The 26,250-nt window shown below is 48.7% G+C and overlaps 1 protein-coding gene and 1 non-coding gene across 3 annotated transcripts in view; both read right to left on the reverse strand.

Annotated features, from left to right (window-relative positions):
• IL16 (interleukin 16) overlaps nt 1-22,539 on the reverse strand; it is a 125,052-nt gene extending 102,513 nt beyond the window's left edge. For both annotated transcript variants that reach the window (XM_075558067.1, XM_075558066.1), the window contains exon 1: nt 22,054-22,539. In XM_075558067.1, coding sequence (XP_075414182.1) covers nt 22,054-22,093 — 40 coding nt within the window. In that variant the 5' untranslated portion in view covers nt 22,094-22,539. The remainder of the gene's footprint in view (nt 1-22,053) is intronic.
• A 2,850-nt stretch (nt 22,540-25,389) lies between these two features.
• Nucleotides 25,390-25,521, reverse strand: LOC142457655 (small nucleolar RNA SNORA49). Its single transcript, XR_012786354.1, has one exon. It is a non-coding gene; the product is annotated as a small nucleolar RNA SNORA49 (small nucleolar RNA).
• Between the last annotated feature and the right edge of the window lie 729 nt (nt 25,522-26,250).

Consider the following 26,250-nt stretch of genomic DNA (forward strand, 5'->3'; position numbering starts at 1 on the left):
CAGAGTCTATGAATACTAAGAGCAAAATTGTTTTGTGAAATTGTCCTACATTGAATGACAGAATTATGGCTGACTAAGAGTAAGCCTTTCTTTTTACATTTTTCTCCTTTTTCTTTAAGTACTCCTTTATTCTCCCTCCAAAAATTATTTATATATATATATGTATATGTATACATAGGTCCACAAACACTAATTTCCACAATCGTGTCGCTAAACCACCAGAAAAGCCGACAAAATCAGCAACTAAGAAAGCACTTGCATTCACAAACCAGCCACGAGTGTTTGCAGCACCGGCAGACAAAACCACAGGGTTCCAAGTGCCACTGCCATTGGGTGATCATGACGGCTCAGACGGGCGCGGGTTAGAGGGTCCAGAAAGGAAACAGCACAGCCTTGTCCATGAACTGAGAGGAGGGCACTTGAAAAATTCATTGGGGGGTGGGGGAGGGTGGGGAGGAAATGCCATTATCTTTTTACTCCATTTTCCACAAACTTTCGGACGTCCCGTAGAACATGTAAGCTGGGATTATAAAAACATGGTTCGGAACTAACTCCAGAGATTTTTTTTTTCATTTAAAAAGTCATACATGTCTACTGAAACACAGCGCAAAACGTATGTCACCTGGTGCAGTCTGCACCCCTCCCACCCCCCAAACCCCGCATGCACACACGCGTACACACACACGGATGTCACTGCCTTGTCTGCAATGAGTGGCTGACAGGAGGAGAGAGCATGCTTCCCCCGTGGCACAGTGTCATTGTCCCTGAAAGAGGCACCAGGCCCGGGACGTTCAGAGGAGTGGAAACCAGCTCCTCTGGGCGCCCACTGCCTGCCTGCCTCCCTCTTCCTTCCTTTCTCCCGTCTCCTCCGCATGCCCAGGACCAAGAAAATAGGGAAGGTTGCAGTCCCCAAGCCAGATGCTGTCTGGACTGCAGAGCAAGGACAGGCAACACCCACCCCAGCCTCCCACAACTCACCCTGCAACATGGTGACCTGAGATTCCCACCCAAGTGATTCTCCCATCGGGTCCTGCCCTAAACTCAGCAAGCCCAGCTTCCAAGTATGAAATTAAGTTCACACAAACAAGACCTCCCCCGGCCAAGCGAGAGCGGCCGCCTCCTGCCTCGAGAAGAGCAGCTGCCCCAGGGACATGGACTCACCTGGCACCCACCTGCCTCCCTGGACACAGCCCCCTGAACCGCCAGGTCCCTGACTTCTCAATGCAGCAGCCCAGCAAGGGCCACAGCACCATTTCTTCCAGGGCAGCCTGCGGTCCAGGCCCGAGTCCAAGGCGTCGCAGAACAAGAAGTGGATGCCTTTCTCGTCTAGAAAGACCAGTCACCGGAGTCAGACCCGGGCTCCGGTGGTTAGGGTGCTGTGAGTTAGACTCAGCCTTCAACACCTGCTGCAGAGAGGTGATTCAGGGCAAATGCATCCCACCTGGCCCAGGTTTGTTCAAAGGCTCCCAGCCTGAGCCATCTGCCTGCTCCACGTGAAGGCACTTGATCCAAACACAGAGTTGCCAGCACTGGGAAGCTCAGCCTCAGAATAAAATCCACCATCTGCTGGTCCAGCAGATAACACCCAGGAGGTCAGCCCAGCCCACAGAGCCTGCTGCTGTGTTCACTGGGCAACCCCGAGGGGGCTGGAGGGCAGGGAGGTGAAGAACAGGATGCAGTCCCTACCGAGTCGCTCCTGGTCCACTATAGGAAGCTATGCGTCAATGGCATCTTGCATCATCCTACCATTGCCTCTGCTAAGTAAATAGTATCTCGTCAGTTTACAGGGGAGAAAAGTTACCTTAAAATATTGTCCAGGAAAAAAAATTCACCAATAGCTATCAGAGCCCAGATTGTAAGAATCTGGTTTGCAAAAGGCAGTGCATGACAATGGGCGCTCAAGATACATTTGTGGGGTCTAGACAGGAAATAAGCCTCCTGTGATTTCCCTCTATCCACAATAGAGGGATGGAAAGAAACAGATCATCAAATAGAGTGCTTCGGAGAGATGGCTACAGGAAATCAAAATGATGAACCTGTCTCTAACGGTTCAAATCTTGATCCTTCCCATACACATTGGGACTGGTCTGGTTTTCAACATTTTATGGGTTTTTTTTCTTTTTCTTCATATTGGAGTTTAGTTATGAAGTATTTTGTCATTGGGAATAGCCCTCTTGAATTTTTGTTACGTGTTTTTTGGTATGTGAAACTCAGGATTGGCGAATCTATAAAGACAGCAAGTTGAATAAGGATTCCTGGGGGTGCAGAGGGAGAGGGTGGAGGGTAAGGGGAGCTGATATTAAGGAATTCAAGAAGAAAGAGGATGATTTGAAATGGATTGTGGTGGCAATTGTACAATGCTGCTTGATGTGATCTGACTTTGGGACAAGATGATATCTCTATTGCCTCCCAATAAACAAGTTGGGGGGGGGGGAATGCACGAGCACCCACTCTGTGCCATGCTGGGGTGCAAAGCGCTGGCTCAGACCAGTCAAGCAACTTCCCTTAGGTCACACAGCCTGCAGGTTATCCGGTTAGGATGCTAATAAAGATCCCCGAGTCCAGAGCCAGCCTCTTTCCCCGGCATCATGCCGTCTCTCTGTGGCATGGGGTCCCTATGATAAAGCACTGGCAGTCAAGAGGTGGGAGATCCGAGGTGGCACAGGCTAGTAGCTGAGTAGCTGCTCACCGAAAGATTGGCTGTTCAAATCCACCCAGGAGCACCTTGGCAGAAAGGCCTAGATCCCTGCTTCTGAATGACCATAAAACTCACAATCCCTGCCGTTGAGACACTCCGACCAATAGCAACCTCACTGGACACAGAAGAGCTGCCCCTGTGGCTTTAAGACTGTAAACCTTTATGGGACTAGAAAGCCTCAGCTTTCTCCAGGAATATAGCTGGTGGATTTGAACTGATGACCCTTGGGTTGGCAGCCCAAAGCATAACCCACTAGGCCACCAGGACTCCTTCTCAATGATCATAACCAAAGCCAAACTCACTGCCATCGAGGCGATTCTGAGTCACAGAGATCCTAGAGGGCAGGGTAGAGCTGCCCCGATGGATTTCCGAGACGGTGACTCTCTAGGGGAGTAGAAAACCTCACCTTTCTCCCACAGAGCAGCTGCACCTGACCTACTCTGCCCCAGACCTCCCTGTGGAAGGCAGTTCTACTCTGGCATGCAGAGGGTGGCCCCAGCAGGAACAAACTGGGGGCACTGGTTTGGTGTATACCAGGTGCTGATGTAGCTCAGTGGTCCTCAAAATGTGGACCCCAGATCAGGAACTCCAGCACCCACTGGAAACTCCTCAGAAATGTGCACTCACAGATGCCATTCACCCCCCTGAAGCCGACACTGTGACGCTTGCTTCAGCCCGCCCTCTAGGTGATTCTCAAGTGTCGCACCCGTGACCTGGCTCGCAGGGAGCCGGGAGAAAGCCACGAGCACAGTGGAACAAGACTCTCCTGTGTGTCCGTCGGTATGAACATGCGTGACTGGGGTGCCTTTCCCCGCATGTCTGAGGGTGACATTTCACTGCTCTGCCCCCAGAGAGCAGCCCACACAACCGTGCTGAGCCCGGGCCTTTGTGTGGTCATCTCCACTGAGGACAGAGTGTGTTCTGATGTCACATTCCACCAAATGTCCCCTGGCTTCCTGGGGGCTTTAATGAGGGTGTAGGTGCAACTGTGGGAAGGCGCATTCTGGGGGATAAAGCCAGCTTTGTTGGAGGCTTTGTCAGGAGGGGCCTGGAGGCAGGGGAGGAATTCCTATCACAAGGGGGTCTGGGCCCCCCTGCAGTGGTCGGTCTATCACCAGATCTAAAGCAGCCTCGGGCTCCCTCTTTTCTCCTCTCCCTTTATTTTCATGATGGGATGGTGGTCTGAGCACTGGTGTGGCTTCTAGCTTTCCATCTAAAAGCAAACGCCCCACAGCAGGAAGCTCAGCAACTGGGCCCACTACCAGGGCCCACTAAGGCAGTCTGTAGAGGCCAGTCTCGCCCTGCCTGAAGCCGGGAGCTGTGAGGGTGAGACTGCTTCTCCCCTGCAGGGCACGCAGCCCTCTCATTCCATGATGCCTCAATCCAGCTCCTGCTTTCCCTGCCCTTTTCAGATCATGAGGTTCTTGCTCAGCCTCAGAAAGTGACTGCACCCAAAGGTGCCCAGACCTTTAAGGACCCAGGGTGGTAAGGTGGTGTGTAGCTCAAGGAGGAAATGAGACTAGCCAGACCAGACGCCCTGCCCTACAGGACCTCCCCCAGGAGAAGGAAGGAGGATCTTCCCTCCCCTGACACTCTCCAGCTCTCTGCCTACCCCAGGGGAGAAGAAAAAGTGAACCGGAGACGCCTATGTTGGTCAGAAGTGGGACACAGATGGGTTAGCACTGAGCACCGCTTCACGCTTCGTCACGATCTCACTGACTCTGGGGTCTTGGTCATGGCTCGGCTTCAGGGTCCTCGTCTGCCACATACGCGTCATATTCGAACCTCCTCTCTCTGAGCGTCACTGGGAGAACGAAACAATCGAACAAGGACGCCGATGTTTGGTGTGCTAAATAAACACGCACTCCTTGCATCATCATCTGAATTTTTCCCGAGTGTCAAGTCTAGAGCAGCGGTTCTCAACCTGTGGGTCGAACGACCCTTTCCCAAGGGTTGTCCGATTCATAACAGTAGCAAAATGACAGTTATGAAGTAGCAATGAAAATGATTTTATGGTTGGTGGGGGGTTACCACAACAACATGAGAAACTGTATGAAAGGGTCGCGGCATTAGGAAGGTTGAGAACCATTGGGCTAGAAGCTAAGACAATTGGGATTCACCTGCATTCTGATCTTCCTTACCTGTGTACTTACATTCACACACACACACACACACACACACACACACACACATACACACACCTGGGATCCTAACAGGTATTTCAAAAGCAATATGGCCCAACAGGACTGTTGCTTTCCCCCAGCATGGCTTCTTCCTCCCTCAGGGTCCACATCCCAGTAGTGATGGGCACAGGGGTTGCTGTTAGGTGCCATTGACTCAGTTCCAAGTCACAGCACCCCTGTGAGCGACAGATCGAAACACTGTCCTATCCGTGCCATCCCATAATGGTCCCGATGCCTGACCCCACTCTTGCAGCCACAGTCTCAATCCAGCTCCTAGGGCCCTGCCTCTTGTACACTGTTTTGCATTACCAAGCATGATGGCCTTCTCCAGAGACAGGGCTCTCCTGACAACATGTCCAAAGTATGTCAGCTGAAGTCTCACCATCCTTGCCTCTAAGGAGCACTCTGGCTGCACTTCTTCCAAGACATGTTTGTTTATCCTTTCAGCAGTCCATGGGACTTTCCATATTGTTCTCCAGCACCAAAGGCATTGATTCTTTTTCAGCCTTCCATTATCCACACTACCTACTCACAATTACACACACACAGAGAGACATACACACACAGTACCATGATGTAAGATTATGGGTTGAATTCAAAAGGTTGAATTCAAAATGTAAAATATGATAGCAAACTCATGGGCCTTGAAGTCACATTTCCTGTGTTCGTGTTCTCACTGTCTTTTGGCAGGTACATAATCACAGGTAAAAATGAAAGTCGCCTCTCTGTGAATTGGTTTCTTCAACTATAAATTATTATTGCATGAGGATTATATAATGGCTCTATGACTAAATGAGATCAATCTTGAAAAGCTCTTAGAAAAGCCCTTACCAGAAAGCACCCATGAGCTCTGCGCCCTCTGGTTCACTGTCTTCCTGCGTCAAGGAAGAGAAGATGCGGCAAGGAGACGCTTGCCACCTAGCCAGCCCCTGACTCAACGCGACTCTGTACACAATCAGTGAATTGCCGCCTCGTCCTGAGCCATAATGAGCTGCACAGATGGCCCTTGTGAGCCATAGGGTTCTCATTGGCTGCTTTTCTAAAGTAGATCATTAGACTTTTTTTCCTAGCCTGTTTCAGTCTGGAACAGCGGTTCTCAACCTTCCTAATGCTGTGACCCTTTCATACAGTCCCTCATGTTGTGGTGACACCTCCCCACCCATAAAATTATTTTCATTGCTACTTCATCACTGTCATTTTGCTACTGTTATGAATCGGGTGACCCCTGTGAAAGGGTTGTTAGATTCCCAAAGGGGTCTTGACCCACAGGTTGAGAACCACTGGTCTAGAAGCTCCACGGAAGCCTATCTAGCATCATAGCAATGTGTGAGCCTCCAATGATAGGCTGCTGGTGGCTGTGAAGGAGGCGCATTGACCTGGAATCACAGGCTGGTCTCCTGCACAGAAAGCAAGAATTCTACCACTGCACCACGACAGTGATGTGAGTTTTTGTTCATCTTCATTCTGCCTTCTGTCTGACATCATGTCTTGTGTATCAGTAGTTCTTGCTGGCTGTCCCTCCAGAAGACATTCCAAATCCATCCACTTCTCTCTATGCATCCAGTTCTCCACATACATGTCCAAGATACCATGGTGTCTTTTCTGATTCTGTACTAACTTTCCAACTGGAGCCCCCAGCTCCCCTCCAGGAAACAACTCACTGCCTGTGAGTCAGTGCCCACTCATGGGGACCCCATAGGACAGAGCAGAACCGCCCCTGTGAGTTTCCCAGACCGCTGCTCTTACAGAAGTAGAATGCCCCATCGTTCTCCCAAGGACCAGCTTGTGGTTTGGAAGTGCCAACTATGCTGTTAGCAACCCAACTCGTGACCACCATGCCACCAGAACTCCCCGAGGGCCTCCAGACTCCAGTTTCCACACAGTATCCAGGTAGATGGTTTAGAAAATACAAACCTGATCCTAAAACGCGCCTACCTAAAATCCTATGAGCACTTCACGCTGGAGTTTTCCAAATTAGATTCAAATGCCGTTTCACATCCCAAATGACTGTACAAGAGCTTGGCCATGCTCGTGTCCTCAATTTCAGTTCTTGCCCTCCCCTCCTTGGTCACAGGACTCCAGGCTACCTGGTCTTCGAGGACTCCCTCCAGCAAGCCAACCGCATCTCGAAGAAGATGTTCACCCCAGCTGCCGCCTCTTCTAAGAAGATTACACTTCCAGAGGTCCACATGGGATGGCTCCTTCCAGAATCAATATCTAAATGGACTCTTTCTGACCACCCAATCTAAAGTAGCCCCCAACTAGTTACTGTTAATTCCAAATCAAGGGGACCCCATATGGGTCCAAGAAGAACATTTTGGACCAGAAGTTTATTGTTTCTTCTAAGGCACTTCTAAATGAGTTAAAATAGCCAGGCTTCGGGTTCAGAGTTGAGCAGTTAACCATTCTCACCCAACCAAGGAATCCAAAGTAGCTCTGTGGGCACTCCGTATGATGTGTTGGTGTTCTTAGGAGCCATCAAATCGGTGCTGACTCCTAGTGCCCTGTGCACAGCAGGCTGAAACACCACCTGGCGCTGTGCCACTCACACAAGTCTTCCTGTGTTTGAGCCCATTGCTGCAGCCTCTGTGTCAATCCATTTGTCAATGGTCTTCCTCTTTTTTGCTGCCCCTCTACTTCACCAAGCATGATCTCCTCCTCCAGGTACTGGTCTCTGCTCATATGTCCAACAAATGTAAGATGAAGTCTCACCATCCTTGCTTCAAAGGAGCATTTGGGCCAGACTTCTTCCAGGACAGATTTGTTTGCTCTTTTGGCAGCCTGCGGTAGGTTCAATATTCTTCAACAGGACCATAGCTAAGAGGCATCATTTCTTCTGTCTTCCTTATTTCATATTCACCTTTCACATGCAGTTAAGCCTACTGAAAAGACCATGGCTTGGCTCAGGCACCCTTAATCCTCAAAGTGACACTCTTGCTTTTCAACACCTTAAAGGGGGTTGTGCACCAGATTGGCCCAAAGGAATGTGGTGTTTGATTTCTTGGCTGCTGCTTCTTGTAAGCACTGATTGTGGACTCAAGAAAGACAAAAATCCCTACAATTTCAATTTTCTCCTGGACCAGGTGTGCGAATTTTTGTTTTCTGTACATTGCATTTTAATCCACACTGAAGGCTATAATTCATGATCTTCATCAGCAAGTGCTTCAAGTCCTCCTCACTTTCAGCCAGCAAGGTGAGGTCATCTGCATATTGTAGGTTGTTAGTAAGCCTTCCTCCAATGCTGATGCTGCATTTTCTTCAGACACTCCAGCTTCTCTGGTTACTTGCTCGGCATACAGTTTGAGTAAGTATGGTGAGAGGATGTAACTCTCATACATACCTTTCTAGATTTTAAACCGTGCAGGACTCCCTTGTTTTGTTAGCACAACTGCCTCATGATCCGTGCACCAAGTTCCACATGAACACAGTGACGTGTTCTGGAATTCCCATTCTGCTCAAAGCTATCCGTGGTTTGTGATGATCCACACAGTCAAATGCGTTGGCCTAGTCAACCCCACACAAGTAAACGTCTTTCTAGATGTTCTCTGCTCTGAGCCAACGTCCATCTGACATCAGCAATCATATCCCTCGTTCTGTGTCCTCTTCTGAATCTGACCTGCACCTCTGGCAGCTCCCTGTACTGCTGAAACCATTGATGAATGATTTGGGGCAAAATTTTACTTGCACATGATATCAAAGATATTGTTCAATAATTTGAGCAAACGGTTGGATCACCTTTCTTTGCAATGGGTACAAGCATGGCTCTCTTCCAGTTTCAGCCTACCAGGTAGCTGTCTTCCAAATTTCCTGGTATTGACAGTGCTTTGTCAGCTTGTTAAAGCATTTCCATTGGTAGCCCAACACTTCCCGGAGCTTTATTTGGGCTAATGCATTCTGTGTGCTTGGGTGTCTGTTTTCAGCACCATTGGTTCTTGCTCAGATGCTACCACTTGAAATGGAGGAATGTCAACTAGCTCTTTTTGGTACCGCGACTCTGTATATTCTTTCCATCGTCCGTGAATGCTTCCTGAATCATTCAACATTTTGCTCAGAATCTTTTTAATATTGCACCTCAAGGCTTGGATTTTTTTCTTGAGTTTCTTCAGGTTAAGATATGCTGAGCAAGTTCTCCCTCTTTAGTTTTATAGCTCCAGGTGTTTGCACATTGCATTATAACATTTGACTGTGTCTTCTTGAGCCGCCCTGTGAAATTTTCTGTTCAGCTCTTTGACTTCACCATTTCTTCCATTTGCCTTAGCTACTCTACGAGTAAGAGAACGTTTCAGAATCTATCCAACGTCCACTGTGATACTTCCTTTCATTCCTGCCTTTTAAATGACCTTTGCTTTCTTCGTGTGTGAGGTTCTGGATCTCCTCCCACAGCCTGTCAGGTCTTCTGTCATTAGGGTTCAGTGGGTCAAATCTGTTATTCAGGTGTTCTCCAAGTTCAAGTGGGATAGACTCAAGGTCACATTTCGGTTCCCGTGGACTTGTTTTCATTTTCTCCACATTGAATGTATATATATGAATAACTGATCGTCTGCTCCATAGTCAGCCCAGGCCTGGTTTTAGCTGCTGACATTGAGCTTCTCCATCATCTCTTCTCACAGATGTTGTCAATTCTGTGTATCCCACCTGGAGAAGTCCGAGTACATAGTTTGCATTTGTATTGCTGTAAAAAGTGTGTGAAGAAGTTGTTCGTCTTGTAAAATTCCATCATGTGTTCTCCAACCTGGTTTCTATCCCAAAGACCATATTTTCCAACTGCTTTTCTTTCTTCATTTCCAACGTTGCATTCCAATTGCCATAATTCTCAATGCATCCTGATTGCATGTTTGGTCAGTTTCAGACTAAAAACATTGGTAGGGTGCTTTAATTTCGTCACTGTTAGCTTTGGTGGCTAGTTCATACGTTTGAGTAGATTAACTGGATGTCCCTGTGTGTGGGTAGAAATGATCGTATCACAAACAGCACTGTACTTTAGATATGGAAATATCCTTCTTGATGATGAATGCCATGCCATTCTTCTTGATGGTTTCATTCGCAGCATAAGAAAAATCAAATTATTTTCTGATTCAAAATGGCCAATAGCCCTTAACTCAAGTACTCCCTTAACACAGGAACACTTTGTTCTAACAATCCTGCATTCTGTGGTGCTCACCTTCCTGACACGATCGCTAAAGACAAAATGGGTGCATAAGCAAAATGATGGGGAAAGCTGATGGTGGCCAGCTATCAAAAGATATAGCATCTGGGGTCTTAAAGGCTTGAAGGTAAACAAGCGGCCATCTAGCTCAGAAGCAACAAAGCCCACATGGAAGAAGCACACCAGCCTATGCGATCACAAGGTGTCGATGGAATCAGGTATCAGACATCTAAGACCTAGAATAAAATCATACCCAAGGTGAATGGGGGGGAGGCATGGAGATCCAATGCCCATCTGAAGACAATTGGACATCCCCTCACAGAGGGGTCTCAGGGAAAAGATGAGGCAGTCAGGGTGCAGTATAACGCCGATGAAACACAACTTTCCTCTAGTTCTTTGGTGCTTCCTTCACCCCACTATCATGACCTTAATTCTACCTTACAAATCAGATTAGACGAGAGCATGCACGCTACCACAGATAAGAGCCAGAAACACAGGGAATCCAGGATAGATAACCCCTCAGGGCCAACAATGAGAGTAGAGATATCAGGAGGATTAGGGGAGGGTGGGGGGAGAACCACAAGGATCAACCTAGAACCTCCTCTCAGGGGGACGAATAATGGAAAAGTGGATGAGGGGCGATGGAGGATCATGTAAGCTATGGAAAAAATACTCTATAACTTATCAAGGGTTTGTGAGGGATGGTGGGCAGGGGCTCAAGAGGGAAGAGGATGCTTTGAAAATGATTATGGTGGCATATGTGCAAATGTGTTTGACATATTGGAGGAATGTATGAATTGTGATAAGAGATGTAAGAGCTCCCAATAAAAGTATTTAAAGAAAAAAAATGGCCAATACCAGTCTATTTCAGCTCACTAAGGCCTGGAATATCAATTTTATGCATTCCATTTCATGTTGACAATTTTTGTCATGTTCTTAGATTCATATGTTGTACATTTCAAGGTCTGATTATTAACTCATGTTTGCAGCTATTTATTCTCATTATTAGTGGTGCCCCATCATCAAATGAAGGGTTTTACTCCATTCATGCCATGTTGCTCAGCCAACCATTGGGGGATGATTTGGGCGAAATTTTCCTTGTACACGATATCAATGAGATATCCCTGAGGAGGACGGCAGCTCGTTCTAAGTCATCTTTTGAGTGTCTTCCGAACTGAGGAGGTCACCTTCTGGCACTCTCTCTGATGATGTCCTGCTTCTAGTCATGAAGTTGTCGGTATCCGACCACGTTTCAAAGGTTTTCAGCAGCAAATCCCACAGAAGTGCGCAACCCATTCCTTCTGTGTAGTCTGGTCTTAGTCCGGAAGCTCTCCTGAAGCCTGTTCACCCTGGTTGACCCTGCTGGTATTTTAAATACTCGTGACATAGCTTCCAGTATCATAGACACACACAACCACCACAGTACCACAAACTGACACAGGCTGTCCCCCACTTAGAGCTCCCTTTTATTGCCTTCACAGGACGTATTCCGTCTGGAGGTTACTACTTGAGGACTTGCCAATAGTTTGTCTTCCCCCGTTAGAAAATATGCACCCAAAGCAGGGACCTCGGCAGGCTTGCTCCGCACAGAGTCCCCAGAACTTGAACGTGCCTGGCCCATAAGGTCTCGATAAACATGACTGGATCAATGCTTAGCCGAATGAATAAATAAATGACTAATGAGTTCCTACATTTGTTTGTCTTTTCAAGTTTACACAGAGACCTTGCAGGCACTTCCTCAGTCTCAGTTACGCGATGAGCCTCAACATTAAATGGAACATTGAAAACCACATCCACACATTCTCTCTCTGTGCTAGCTCCACACGGCCATTGATCAAGGCAGCCTTGGGGAAGTTCTCCATTGCAAATGCTTCCATCACCCTTGGGGTGGTACGAGCATGGTCAGTGGGTTTAATTCATAGTTGGGTGAGTACCAGCTGCCATCATGTTGACTCCAACTCTTGGGGGGCCCACCCCGGGTGTGTCAGAATGGAACAGTGCTCTGCAGGGCTTTCAGGGGTTGAGTTTTCAGAAGAAGGTCAGCAGACCTGCCTCTAAAGAACCCCCGGGCAGACTCAAACCTGCAACCTCTCAGTTAACAGCTGAGCTCATCAACCATTTGCACCAGAACAGTAGTACTAGCAGCAACGAGTACCATTTTGGCAGCAGGGAGCTGGATGCTATGTCAGGCACTGCCCATGAGGCCTTCTCCTGCCCACAGTTGCCCCTTAGGGCTGGCACCATCATCACCCCCACTTTTCTGATGAGAAAGATGGGAAGAAGACTTGTCTCAAGTTATCTGACACCAAGGCACTCAGTATCACTGGAACGAAAGAGGAATCCGGTTGGTCCTACCTAGCCTGCTGAACCCCAAGACAATGCACAGGCTGATAAAGGGTTAAAGAGCAAAGTAGAGTGGGCAGGACAGTGATGACAAAACCAACACCAACCTAGTTGCCTTTGAGTCCGGTTCTGGTTTTCAGGGACCCCTTGGGTGGTAAAGGAGAAGTGCACCAGGCTGGGGGAGTTTGAACTACCCACCTTTCTGCTCGTAGTCTAGAGTGAGCTGTTTGCACCACACCAAGACCTTCCAATGAAATCGTGCATTTCTTTACGCTGTCGTAAATGCATATTGTAACAACCCATTGGCCATTTCAACAGTCTTCCCATGTACCGTTCAGTGAATGTAGTGTGTTCATCATGTTTCCAAGCATCACGGTGGTGCCTTTTGAAGGCAAGACTGGGAGGACTTGCCCAGAACTCCCCCAACCCACCCACACCCACACCCACACCCGGCAACCAGAAAAGGGCAGGTATTAACGGAAGGGGAGGCACACCCAAGAGGAGGAGGGGGGACAAATGTTTCCACTCAGTAAGCCGTGGGCAGGCATGGTGTGTTCGCTTTGGGGCCTTGCCTTTAATGAGGGTGTGGAGGTCGGGGAGCCTCAGGTCTGTTCTGGCTCTAACAGGATCAGAGAGCTCCCCAGCCAGGGGCCCTGGTCCCCCGCGTGCGTTTTCCCACAGGGCAGCCCTCCTGGCTCAGGGGGATTGTCTCCGCACAAGGCCGGTGTTCAGCCCACACTTCAGCCGTCCTGCCCACACAGTTACCAGCGTGATGCCGCTCCCTGCCTTGCTTCAGAAAGCAAGAGACCCCTGTTTTCTATACTTCGTTTGTTATTGTCGACATGGCTTACTCAATCCCTGCCCAAGGTCGCGGGCTTGCCTCCCCCGGCCCCTGAGCGCAGCGAGGAGGAAGCATTTGAAGCTCGCCAGACGCCTCTGTGTGCCTCCGCTGCGCGCTGCTCCTACTGCCCTCTCCAACCCGTTTCCTGGCAAACTCCCAAGTGTTTTCCAAAGTTTGACTCAGGATCACCTCCTCCAGGAAGCCTTCCCGGATTACTCAACCTCCCCCAAAGTTAAATTAGGGGGCAACTTCTGGGCTTCCAAGGCCCTCCATGCTGATCACCATCTGTTCTGAGTTCCTTGATGATGTCACTTCCTGGCCCAGCCAAGCCCACTGTCATGAGGTTGGCTCTGACTCAACCTGGGTGTCACGCAGCAGAGCTTCTCCGTGGGGGTCCCTGGGCCCTCATCTTTATGGAAGCAGAATACCAGGCCTGTTCCACAGCGTGTGAGATGGGTTTGAACCACCAGCTTTCAGGTAGTAGTGGAGTTTGAGAGCTGTGTGCCCCACCCAGGGACCTCGTCCCTGTCCATAGTGAGTGAGACATAACCATGAGAAGAGGGGATGAGGAGAGGGAAAGGAGAAAAAGACGGGAGGAAGAAGAGAAAGAGGTCGGGTTCACGTTCCTGAGCTTCAGACTTCTCATTTGTAAAATGTGTTAGTATTAGACTAAATTAGAAATGCCTTTAAAATGACCTCACTACCTGACACGGTAGCAGCCCAACAATACCAGCGGCACCTTCCCTGAGCCCCATCCCCAGCCCGGGTGCCCCAGAGCCCTCCACAATGGGAAGGAAGGAATGGCAGCGTGCAGGGACCAGAAACTTCTGCACTTGGACCCTCTTTGTCTTCCTCTCCTCCCATCAGAGTACTTCAGACAGCTGAAAGCATACGCATCCCACACTGCACAAACCCCACTGCCATTTGTTGGTGTTCCCAGTGAAAGAGTCGCCCTTGCTGTCTCTCAGTCCTGGACCAGTGTGGACTACAGCCTGAGTAGGGGCAGTTTAATGCACATCACCCCCCACACACCCTGATCCCTGGAGCCACACACACAAGACATGGTTCTCCCCACCCACTATCAGGTTGCCACAGTGGGCCACCCACCAACTTTATCTTCTCTGCCCTGGCCTGTTCCTAACCACCCTGCCAGAACCCTAACCCCCAGCCCTAACTACACACCAGTAACAGCCTGGACCACTCTACACGTACCTCGCTTCCCTTCTGCCCAGAATGCTCTATGGCCTGATGCTATTCCCTCCTCCCAGAGTCTCAATCAAAGGCTAAACCTCAACCGTCCATGAGCCCTGCCCCCCAGGACTAGAGCCTTACAGGACCCAGGGTTCTGTCCTCACTGATATAGGAGATAATGCAGAGGCTGCCAGTGTCGGTTCCACTGTGACTTGTGTGTGGCCGTGACTCTAGAAGCTGTGCTTTTCAAATGACCGCAGGGTCAGCCGCGGTGGGTTGGTTTGGGCAGAGGTGACAGGCTTAAGAGGAAAGGTCTGGCCATGTTGTTCTGAAAAGTAACCAATAGAAACCCTGTGGATCACCACAGACTCACACATGGCAGGACATATGCAATTTAACCAGGTCCTTACTTTGTTTTTTAAACGTTTTATTAGGGACTCATACAACTCTGATCACAATCCATATATATACACACATCAATTGTATAAAGCACATCTGTACATTCCCTGCCCTAATCATTTTCAAAGTATTTGCTCTCCACTTAAGCCCTTGGCATCAGGTCCTCTTTTTTCCCCTCCCTCCCCGCTATCCCCTCCCTCATGAGCCTTTGATAATTTATAAATTATTATTTTGTCATATCTTGCCCTGTGCGACATTTCCCTTCACCGTCTTTTTTGTTGTCTGTCCCCCAGGGAGGAGGTCACATGTAGATCCTGTAATCGGTTCCCCCTTTCCAAACCACTCACCCTCCACTCTCCCAGTATCGCCACTCACACCCCTGGTCCTGAAGGGATCATCCACCCTGGATTCCCTGTGCCTCCAGCCCCCATATGCACCAGTGTACAACCTCTGCCCTATCCAGTCCTGCAAGGTAGAATTCGGATCATGATAGTGGTGGTAGGGTGGGGGAGGAAGCATTTAAGAACTGGAGGAAAGCTGTATTCTTCATCGGTGCTACATCACACCCTGACTGACTCATCTCCTCCCCTAGACCCCTCTGTGAGGGGATCTCCAGTGGCCAACAAATGGGCTTTAGGTCTCCACTCTGTAATTCCCCCTTCATTGACTATGGTAAGATTTTTTTGTTCTGATGTTGCCTTATACCTGATCCCTTCGACACCTCGTGATCGCACAGGCTAGTATGCTTCTTCCATGTGGGCTTTGTTGCTTCTGAGCTAGATGGCCGCTTGTTCACCTTCAATCCTTTAAGACCCCAGACACTATACCTTTTGATAGCCGGACACCATCAGCTTCCTTCACCACATTTGCTTATGCACCCGTTTGTCCTCTGCAATTGTATCATGGAGGTGTGCACCCAATGATATGATTTTTTGTTCTTTGATGCCTGATAATGGCACATTACATATTATCAATTTAAAAAATCTGAGCAGGAGGTTGAAATAGCATTCTGGGGAACTGGTAACATTCTATATCTTTTTTTAGAATATAGAATTTAGGAGTTTGCCTTACACGGTGCTAAACATTTATTTCAAAATTAATGTAAAGGTGCATGTAAGATATTTACATTTCAGACAAGATGAACAGGTATGAGGATGGACTATCCTCATGGACCATATAGGTGGACTATACTCCTGACCACATATAGGTCTCACAGATGATATTCCTGAAAGCATAGTTGCATGTGCTGTAAACATACCCATGTATTATAGCAGCCCAGACAGGAGGTAAAGGTATGGAATCTTCTTAGCCATCACCAAATGCCAGAAGAAAAATGGTCACTGGGTTGGGATCATATTTGAGGGAACATAATAACAAAATGTTCATGAAAAGATGCACATTGCACAGGAAGCAGTTTTCCCACAGGAGGAACAGTAGGCAAGCACTGGATCTGATCACTTTTAAATGCACGCCAAAGTGTTATAAAGGTTAAGTGCAATGATTCCTGAAACCGACTTTGACACGTATCTAAAAATTATGACAGATGAATGGATAAGAACAGATAAACGATAAGGCAAATATAAAATACACTGCTACTCCCAGCATCGAGGCGGTGGGTATGATGAGTTACACATTTGACTGATAACCACCATATGAGGAGTATATGAATATTTACTGTCCAATTCTTTCCACGTTGTCTATGTTTGAACAGTTTCATACGCAGGTGGGGGAGAGGAATAGAAAGGCAGCTATAGAGTCAATCATCGGAGAATGACTAAATACAGTACAGTCATCACATGTGGGTTTTTGAGGCCATGAAGAATAGTGACTCTAGTGGGTCTCCACTCAAGTCCCCCCTCAACGCAAGAACACTTTGTTCTAATAACCTGGCATTCGGTGATGCTTGCCTTTCTGACACAATTGCTGAAGACCAAATGGGTGCATAACAAATGTGGTGAAGAAAGTTCATGGTGCCCAGCTAACAAGAGATATAGCATCTTGGGTCTTAAAAGCTTGAAGACATATAAGCAGCATCTATCTGAGAAGCAATAAAGTCCACATGGAAGAAGCACACCAGCCTGTGTGATCATGAGGTGTCAATGGCATCAGCTATCAGGCATCAAAGACCCAGAACAAAAAAATCATATCAATGTGAATGAGGGGGAGGGCAGAGTGGAGACCCAAAGCCCATCCATCTGTAGACAATTGGACATCCCTGTACAGAAGGGTCACAAGGAAGAGATGAGCCAGTCAGGGTGCAGTATAGCACCAATGAAACATACAACCTTCCTCTAGTTCTTTAATGATCCCTCCATCCCACTAGCATGATCCCAATTCTACCTTACAAATCTAGCTAGACCAGAGCATGTACACAGGTACAGATAAGAGCTCAAAACACAGGGAATCCAGGACAGATAAACCCCTCAGAACCCATAATGAGAGTAGCGATAACAAGAGGGGAAGGGGAAGGTGTGGGGAGAAATGGGGAACTGATCACAATGATCTACACATAGCCCCTTCCTGGGGGATGGACAACAGAAATGTGGTTGAAGGGAAACATCTGTCAGTGTAAGAATGAAAAATAATAATTTATAAATTATCAAGGGTTCGGGAGGGAGGGAGAAAAAAATGAAGACCTGATACCAAGGGCTCAAGTAGAAAGAAAATGTTTTGAGAATGATGATGGCAACAAATGTACAAATGTGCTTGACACAATGGATGGATGGATAGATTGTGATAAGAGCTGTATGATCCCCCAATAAAATTATTTTTTAATGGTGGTTCTGTTGGCTTTGTGGCAAGAGAAAAGCCAGACAACATCTGGTGAGAACAAAAAGAGTATGTGTGTATATATCCGATGACTATTTATTGTGTTTGGGAGTATTCCCAAGGGACTCCCAAAAATAATTTCAGAGTGAGCTAACCCCAGACTGGTCTGTTCAAACCCATCCTACAGCTTCATAGAAGGAAGGCCTGACAAACTGCTTCCATGATCATCAGACCACACCATGGAACAGGTCTCCCCATAACACATACAATGGCCCGGGCAACAACTGGAGGGTGCGAATGGCCATTTCTCTTGGATGCTAACCCAAAGTTCCAAGTCTGCCTCGAGCAGTGGTTCTCAATCTGTGGGTCCCGACTCCTTTGGAGGTCGAATGACCCTTTCACGGGGTCGCCTGATTCATCACAGTAGCAAAATGACAGTTATGAAGTAGCAATGAAAATAATTTTATGGTTGGGGGGGGTCACCACAACATGAGGAACTGTATGAAAGGGTCATGGCATTAGGAAGGTTGAGAACCACTGACCTAGTGGCTGGATTCCCAAAATTATTTGACCTACCACTGAGTGCCCCTCTGGCAATTATTAGCATTTGTACTACCCCATAATCCAATGTAAAGTGTAAGCCTCTGGGTTACGCCAGGGTTCCCCACAGGGAACGCACTGCTCTAGACCAACACCTCCATGTAGTGATGGAAGGGGCTCTGTGTTACAGAAATGGAAACATCCCAGAGAGCCCATAGCCATTTCTGTGTATGAGTTTAACTGGACAGCTGTCTCCTGCCTCTAACGCCCCATCTTCCAACAGAAACCCATAAAGCCAGTACATTTACAGCTGAAGATTAGGAGAAAATATACCTATGTGCTGATGGGGCTGATCCAACACTGGTTTTTATTTCATAGCCTCTCCCTCTTGGTCCACAGACCTGCTTAGACTTCCCAAGTTGAACTTAAAAATCCTGGTGCAGTGGAGTCTCCCCGATCCCTAAGTCTTCAGAATCCCTGCATCCCCTTGTACTCAACCACAACAGTATGCTGGGATTGGCCCCTCCTAGCCCATGTCTCCTCTGGAACCTGGTCCCAGCCATTCTTCTTTTGATCGAGTTTGAGGACTCACTCTCTGCCCTCCACAGCCGCCTCCTGATGCTCACACCTATCTTTTTGCACTTAGCCCCCCCCATCTCCCCTCCAATTATTCAGTCCCTGCTCATCCCACTCCCAGCTTCTTCCCCTCCTTTTGTCATGCGGCGTCTCCTTGGCTCCAGAACCCAAGCTTCGTGAGCCTGTTCCTCTGCATCTTGGTCCTATCACCCGCTCTTCCTTCTTATCGGCACCCTGGTAAACAGTTCTCTCCGACCACGTCCATGTCTTCTCTGCCTTTTTCTCTCTCCCTCACGGCCTGCCACGCCATGCCTGCTCTCCTATCTGACGTGCTGGAAGCTAATATCACCTCCATGGACCTCATGCCTGCCACAGTTTCTGAATCCACCGCAATCCTTTCCAGCTCAATGAGTCCTCCCGAACATACCTCTTCTGAATTCCATTCAAAGTGATGGTCAACACCATCTGATGAACGTTTCCTTGTGCTCGGCCTTGTTACGTGGCCACGATGCTATCTTCCTGTGGTCGGCAGAACGATGGCCCCTATCCACAGCCTCATCTCTGAAGCCTGTGAATCATGTCGCCGTACGTGGCAAAGGGGACTTTGCAAATGTGATCATGTTAAGGGTCTTGAGAAGATTATTCTGGATCCTCTGCATCAGCTCAGGCTAATCGCAAGAATCCCTTAAGGAGGGACACAGTAGGAGTCAGTGTCATGAAAGAAGAGGTGATGACAGCAGCAGAGGATGGGGCCGTGAGCCAAGGTATGTGGGCAGCCTCTGGACGCCGGAAAAGGAGAGAATATGGATTGTCCTCTGGAACCAGCAAAGGAGCATTGGCCTCTTCTACTAACATCTTGCTTTTTCCCACCAGCACTCATTTGGGGGCTTCTGTTCTCCGCAATGTTAAGATTGTACACTCGTGTTGTTTAAGCTCCTGGACTTGTGTGAATTTGTCACAGCAGCCATTGAAACCTGATCTACTCCCCCCAACTAAAAGACACATCTCTTGAGCGCAGGCATTACGTCTTATATTTATCATATTTAGCTTGAGTCTCTCCCACAGTCCAGGGATGAGAGGTTCCATTGAATTGGATGATGCGTACCACTGAAGGAAATGATACTTTAATGTTAGCACACAGACGGGTGGGCCAGCAACACTGAGCCTCCGTTTCCTCATCTGCAAATGGCCAACATAACTAATCCCTGCGCACACGCCTCTTACAAGTTCCTGGGCACGTGTGCGCTCTGTTGTGAACAACGGGACACCATCTGGATGGTTCAAAAGCACTGAGTCCAACCGATTCCACTGAAGTCACATTGTGGCTATCTTTTTGTCGCTCTATTGTGGATTTAGCAACATCGTATCCTCTGCAAAAGTCACTGTAAAGCACTCCAGTGGTTCTCAAACTAGGGTGGACAGAACCCAGTGCTCTTGGCTGCGATTGGAAGTGGACAGGACGTCATGTACGCACCTCAAGTCTTAACCAGGACATTGCGTTTCCTTTTTTTCTCCCTTGTACATACTGACCTACTGCATTCCATTTTCTTTGAGGAATGTATTCCATGGCTAAAGTAACGTCCGAAAGCAACTGGTTCTAGTCTCAGCAGTCACTCAGTCAACCCAACAGCAGCATCCCTAGCCCAAGCTCAGCCAAAGCGAGACCTGCCTTACATAAGGTGATGCTTTGGTGGTAGTGCCGATTATCAGGCTTTGGAGGGCAGCCCACATGCCAGAACTGGTCAGCGCAGGGAGACAAGCCCAAGGGCTCAGCGGAGACAACTGCATGGCCACCCTAGCCTCCCCGTGTCCAGTTCTGCCTTTCCCCTCGGTGTTAATCCTGAGAGCGCTCCAATGAACTCCTTACACCAACCTCCGCCCACTGTTACCAGGGAAACCAACCGAAGGCAGGCAAGCAACCAGGAACGGGAAATGGCTCAGCACCCAAACCTAACCAAACCCATTTGCCGTGGAGTTGACGGCCGGCCGGCGCATAGCAACCAAAAGTCAGTAACACATTTTCACCAAACAAAAAGTGGGATCCCCTACATAGCAGGTCCTATCGGACCACTTTCTCTCCAAAAGGAGATGATGAACTGGTGCTTACTCCACTTTCTGCCGGAGGGAGAGGCCCCAGGCTACCTTGTCCCCTGGTGTGGAGCATCTGCTGGCTCCTAAGAAGAGAGCAGCCTGCCTCCGGGCATTGACGCGGCCTTTGGTGGCGAGCTGCAGTCTGGCCACTGCACAAGTTTCACCCCACTTGATGCTTGTATGGCCCTGCGAGGCAGGGATTTAAATGGGAGCCTAAAAGCTTCTTAAGATCAAGTAACTGGTTCCTCCCGAAGCCAAGAGTCACTCCCAGGCGGCCAGCCCCTGACTGGGGGTCCTTGGTCCCCACCCTCTCCCGCCTTTCCTGCGACCTAACTGAATGGATCCAGGGTTCTCCCAGTGCCGCCCCGGAGCTGAAGAAATCAGAATGCGCCTTTGCCTCGCCTCGTTTTCCTTTTTAAAGAAAACCATGTGTTTACTGTCTTATGCCAAAGTTGCAACAGGGCTGAGGTTTCCCCAGTGTCGACTTTAAAGGTTGGGCAAAGTGGTTCTGATCTTTCTCTCTGGCGCCTACTCGTTTATGTTTCAGGAGCCAACGAAGGGGGCTTTTTTGTAAGAAAGGAGTGTTTGAGGCATACCTGCAGGAAAGCAGGGAGCCTGGCCAGGGGGCAGGGGCCATTCCATTGTCAGCTCTGCGAGGCTACAGAGTCCCATCTGCCACAGACACCCCCACCCTCCACTCCCCCGAGGCTGCGCAGCTCCCTCTCCTGTCCTTGGGAAAGAAAGAAAGCCAATCAGACCTGGGGGGACCCTGGCACAGAAGCAGGGATGCTCTTGCCCCTGAGAATTCCCCCTGGTAGTCCCAGAGGAAGCAGGGCTCTCAGAAACCTCAGCTTTGCCCAGGGCTGACCCTCACCTCCCCACCAAGCATCCCTGCTGTCCGTAGGCTCAACCCTCTGCTAGCAGAGAGAGTGCTCAGCCAGTGTCTGCCAGAACACCCCAGACAGACTGGGGCCGCGTCCCGCTGCCTCGATGTCACACACATACACAGACTCACTGCCGCGTATGTGCAGGCACACACTCATTCACACACACTGACGCGTGTGTCCCACTCGCACACAGATGCACACGGGCACACACGCTCACACGCCGACACGTACACACCCACACACAATCACACACCCACACATGCGCGTGCACTGAACACAAATTCACACACCCCACTCGCCCCCCTCCAGGAGCCAGTCGGGAGGCGTCCGATCCTGCGCGCCAGAAATCCCCAGAGACAGGCACAGCCAGGCGAAGAAGCTCCGCTTACCATGCTCCCAGCGTGGGAAGACTCTCTTCTGCAAACTCATCGCTTCGGTTTTCCAGGGTGAGGGAGCCTCGGGAAAAGTCCCTCCAAACTAGGATCCCGGCCGCCTCCCGGGGGGCGGGAGGGGGGGGCGATAGGGGGGGACGAACGGCAGTCCTATGCCTGGGAGTCTGTGAATATTAGTGCGAACTACAAAGCAACTCCCCGTTAGAACTCTTTTCTCCTCGGCAGGGAGGGGAAAATTCCCTTTCCTTTCTGCCAACAAATCCTCAACGTTTCAGAACAGTCTCCAACTCCTGCCCTCCTGGCGAAACAAATATGTATAACGGCAATGTTCTTTCACGGACGGGAGCCCTCAGATCATAACCCTTTTCCTGCACCACAAACAGAAATGCAAAACCTCAAACATTCCTTCGGACTAGAGGCTGTCGCAAGAGGGCCGAACCCGACTCTTTCCGAGGTCTAATGTATGGAAAATGTGCTCAACCGTTTCGGTCATCCCAAGTACGCAAGTCACCCCCACCCCCTCCGCACCAACTTTTTTTTGTTGGTTGGTTTTTAATGAGTTCTGGTGTGTTTATGTAATTGCATGGGACAAACACAACACCTAAAATCCTTGCCCAGAGTTGAACTGATTCATTCTCTCCTCCACACACAGACACGGTGCCTGGAATCCAAGGGAAAACGCCTTTCATAAATTCTGCAGAGGGCTTGGGCTGAGCACCTCCACTCAATGCGGCCTGTGTCCCAGGAAGGGCAGTTGAGCTGGGCTGGGACTGGCCGGGCAGGCGGGGACTGACTTTAATCAAGACAAACAGAGGCCCTCTCATGCCCGACCTTGTCGGGACAAGGAGGGGGACAATAGGAAAAGGGGGCACAAGCCCTTGGCATCTGGGCTAGAAAACGCTTTCTGCCCACTCAGTCTAATTCCCCCGCCCCTGCTCATACCACTTGGTTTTATTTTTGGACTTGGACAATACGAACTATGATTTTAAATGACCGACTTGATTGCTGGGCAAAATAACCCTCCTCCTTGGCCCTCCGGCTCCCACCCAAAAGGCCCCACAAGGCTAATATAAAATAGGCCGGGACCTGGCCACAGCCCGCAATGGAGGATGGGGGCATCCACATTGGTACTATTGGGAAGATCCTCTGCACCACCAGTTCTCAACCCGGGGGCCAAGACCCCTTTGGGGGTCGTCGAACAACCCTTTCTCAGGGGTCGCCTAAGACCATTGGAAAACACATATTTCCAGTGGTTTTAGGAACCAAGACAACGTTCCTCTCTGTCTCCAGACGGGTCCACCCACATGCAGCTACATCTGCGTGCAAGCACCCGGCGTGAAGCCTGTTCCCCAGGCTACACCATGCTTCAAGACAAGGTTTCATTTATTTGTCATTAGAAATAAATATCTCACAATCTATAATTACATATTGGTTTGGGATGAATCACTGTGCTTTGATGATGTTCAATTTGTAACAATGAAACTACATCCTGCATATCGGATAGTTACATGATGATTCACAGCAGTAGCAAAATGACAGTGATGAAGTAACAACGAACATAATGTTATGGATAGGGTCACCCCCACATGAGGAACTGTATGAAAGGGCCGCGGCATGAGGAAGGTTGGAGCCACTGCTCGAAACACAGCCCTCTGCGAGTGGGTTGGAGGTAAAGTCTGCTCTGTTGCAGAGAGAAAAGTATTACTGAGAAGCAAGTAGAGAAGACCCTTACCCTGAGTGACCTGTCACCTGACGGGTATCCCAGGTCTTCTCAGGACAGACCCCGTCTCTGGCTGCCTCTAAGTCCTTGACCAAGCACTCTATCATGTCTCAGGGTGTCGAAGCATGGCAGGCTCACCCACCCCGTTCCCCACTACACACACAAACACCCTTGGGATCATCCCATCTCAAGACAATCATCCAAGATGCCGGAACAACCTCTCTGCAATCAGCACCTGGAGTCAGAACAGCTCCCCAGAGCTATGGGCACCCCAGGGTGGGTCCACTTCCAGAACTTACACTTACCTGCTGCCAGCCATCCCTTACTCTAGTTCACTAGCCCAGGCCCAGGCCCTGCGTCCCTGAGCACCAGGCGACCTTTGGTTTCCACAACTCCCAAATGCAGCGCTGTCCGGAGCATGACAGGACCAGGCAGGGTTGTACGTACGGTTTCTATGAGTCAGAACTAATGGGACAGCACTAACAACAACAAGCAACAACATCATCAACAACAACAACATTGCAGCCACCGTCGATGGGCTAAATCAACCAGGCAGCGGAAAATAATATAACAGGCTAAGTTGGCTGACCATAGCAAGATTGGCGAAGTGACAAATGTTTTGTTTCCTAAATTTTTTTTATTTCCACATCCTCATATATATTTGCATATGTACATGTCTTTGTCTAGACCTCTATAAATGCCCTTTGCCTCCAAGCTCTTTCCTCTAATTCCTTTGACTTTCCTCCTGTCCCACTATCATGCTCTGTCCCCACCTGGGTTTCAATTATACCTCTTCCTCACCTTTTCCTTGATCATTCCCTACCAGACCTGCCACACCCACCTCACCAGCAATTTGGATCCCTTGTTGCTCCCTTGTCCCTGGGTTTGTTAACACCACTTTCTTACTCCCTACCTCCTCCTATCCCATGTCCCCCCAGAAATGTCAGTCCTGTTGTTTTTCCTCCAGATAGTTCATCCAGCCTATCTTATTTAGACAGACCTGTGGAGATAATAACATGCACAAAAACAAGACAGAGCAAAACCAAGCAACAATATACAACAAAACAACAACAAACCACTGACAAAAAACAAAACATGTCAAGAAAGAAAAGCTTGTAGTTAGTTCAAGGATCATTTGTTGGCCTTTAGGAGTATTTTCCAGTCCAGTCTGTTGGGACACCTTGCCCTGGCCCCAAAGTCCACTTTCAGCATTCCTTGGGGCCTTGCCGGTCCATTCCCTTGCTGTTCCGCTGCACTCCCCCAGTGCTTTGCCTCGGTGTGGTAGGATCAGTTTGGGCACAATTCCCACACTGTGTCTCCGGGTGCTGTCCCCTGCAGGGCCATGAGTCAGTGAGGGATGTAATATCACATAGTGGGGCTGGCCATGTGGACTGGCTGCTATAATTGGGGTCATCATCCTCAGGGCCTGGGCATTCATTATTTTCTTTTGCCAAAAACAATTCAAACCATAAACTCTCCAGACCTCCTAATTCATTGTCGACAGTTCACACATACACATGAAGCAATTGAAATACTATGGCTGGGTCCTTACAGAAACATGCATTCTTTTCAACATTTTTTTAGAGGAAAAAAATATTCTTTTTTTTTTTTACACTCTTAGCTCAATTTGTAGGCCCCAGAAGAAAGTGGGCTCTTCCTGAGGAGGGACACGTGCTTTCTTATCTATCCTCAGGCAATGCCCGGGCACTCTACAGCTAGAAGGCCAGGGAAGAAGGCTGAGGAATGTTTCCTAAATGTTTTTAAAGGGGGTGGGAGGGGGAAGATGTCATAAAGGAAGTACCCAAGGAGGAGCATTGCATTTGTGTCCAAGAGTGATGGAAAAGGCTGGTCACGGGTAGGAGGAATGGGTGCCCAGTATGGGGAGCCTAATGAACCCCTGCAGTGTGCATGTAGTGATGTTTGAAACACACTCATTTTGTCGTTGACAACTTTACACAGTTTAAAAAAAAGAGGTAATCCAGTGATATTTCTTGTCATGGAAATAAACTTGTATGATATTGTTCAATAAGTACACAAGTCAGGGTACAAAGTGAAGTATACAGTATGAACCAGATAGTTGAAAAAGAAATCGTTAACTCCAAAGATCTAAAAGTAAGGCTTTATGTGCCCCCCCCCCCACACACCAGTTGTTTCTTTTCTCCAACATCCACTTTAGCTTTCCAAGACCCATTATGTTACTCCACACAACAATTGCTGTATTGTTGTGCAATGGTGCATTGCATAATTTGCAATAGCTTTCCATTCGTGCCATTTCTTTTAAAAAAGAGAGAGAGAAGAAACAAGGGGGTGGGGAGAGAGAGAGAGGTTGCTGAGGCTAATCAAGCACTTGCTTTGGAGCTCCTAAATAGACCTCGTTAAATCAATAGCTAAGACTGCTCTGAAAGTCCCTGGCTTTCCACAACATGCATCAAACCTGTGAGAAAGGAAGTAATGTCTGATGCGGCTGGTAGAAT

This window comes from Tenrec ecaudatus, chromosome 9 (genome assembly GCF_050624435.1).
Source record: "Tenrec ecaudatus isolate mTenEca1 chromosome 9, mTenEca1.hap1, whole genome shotgun sequence".
Taxonomy (NCBI): Eukaryota; Metazoa; Chordata; class Mammalia; order Afrosoricida; family Tenrecidae; genus Tenrec; species Tenrec ecaudatus.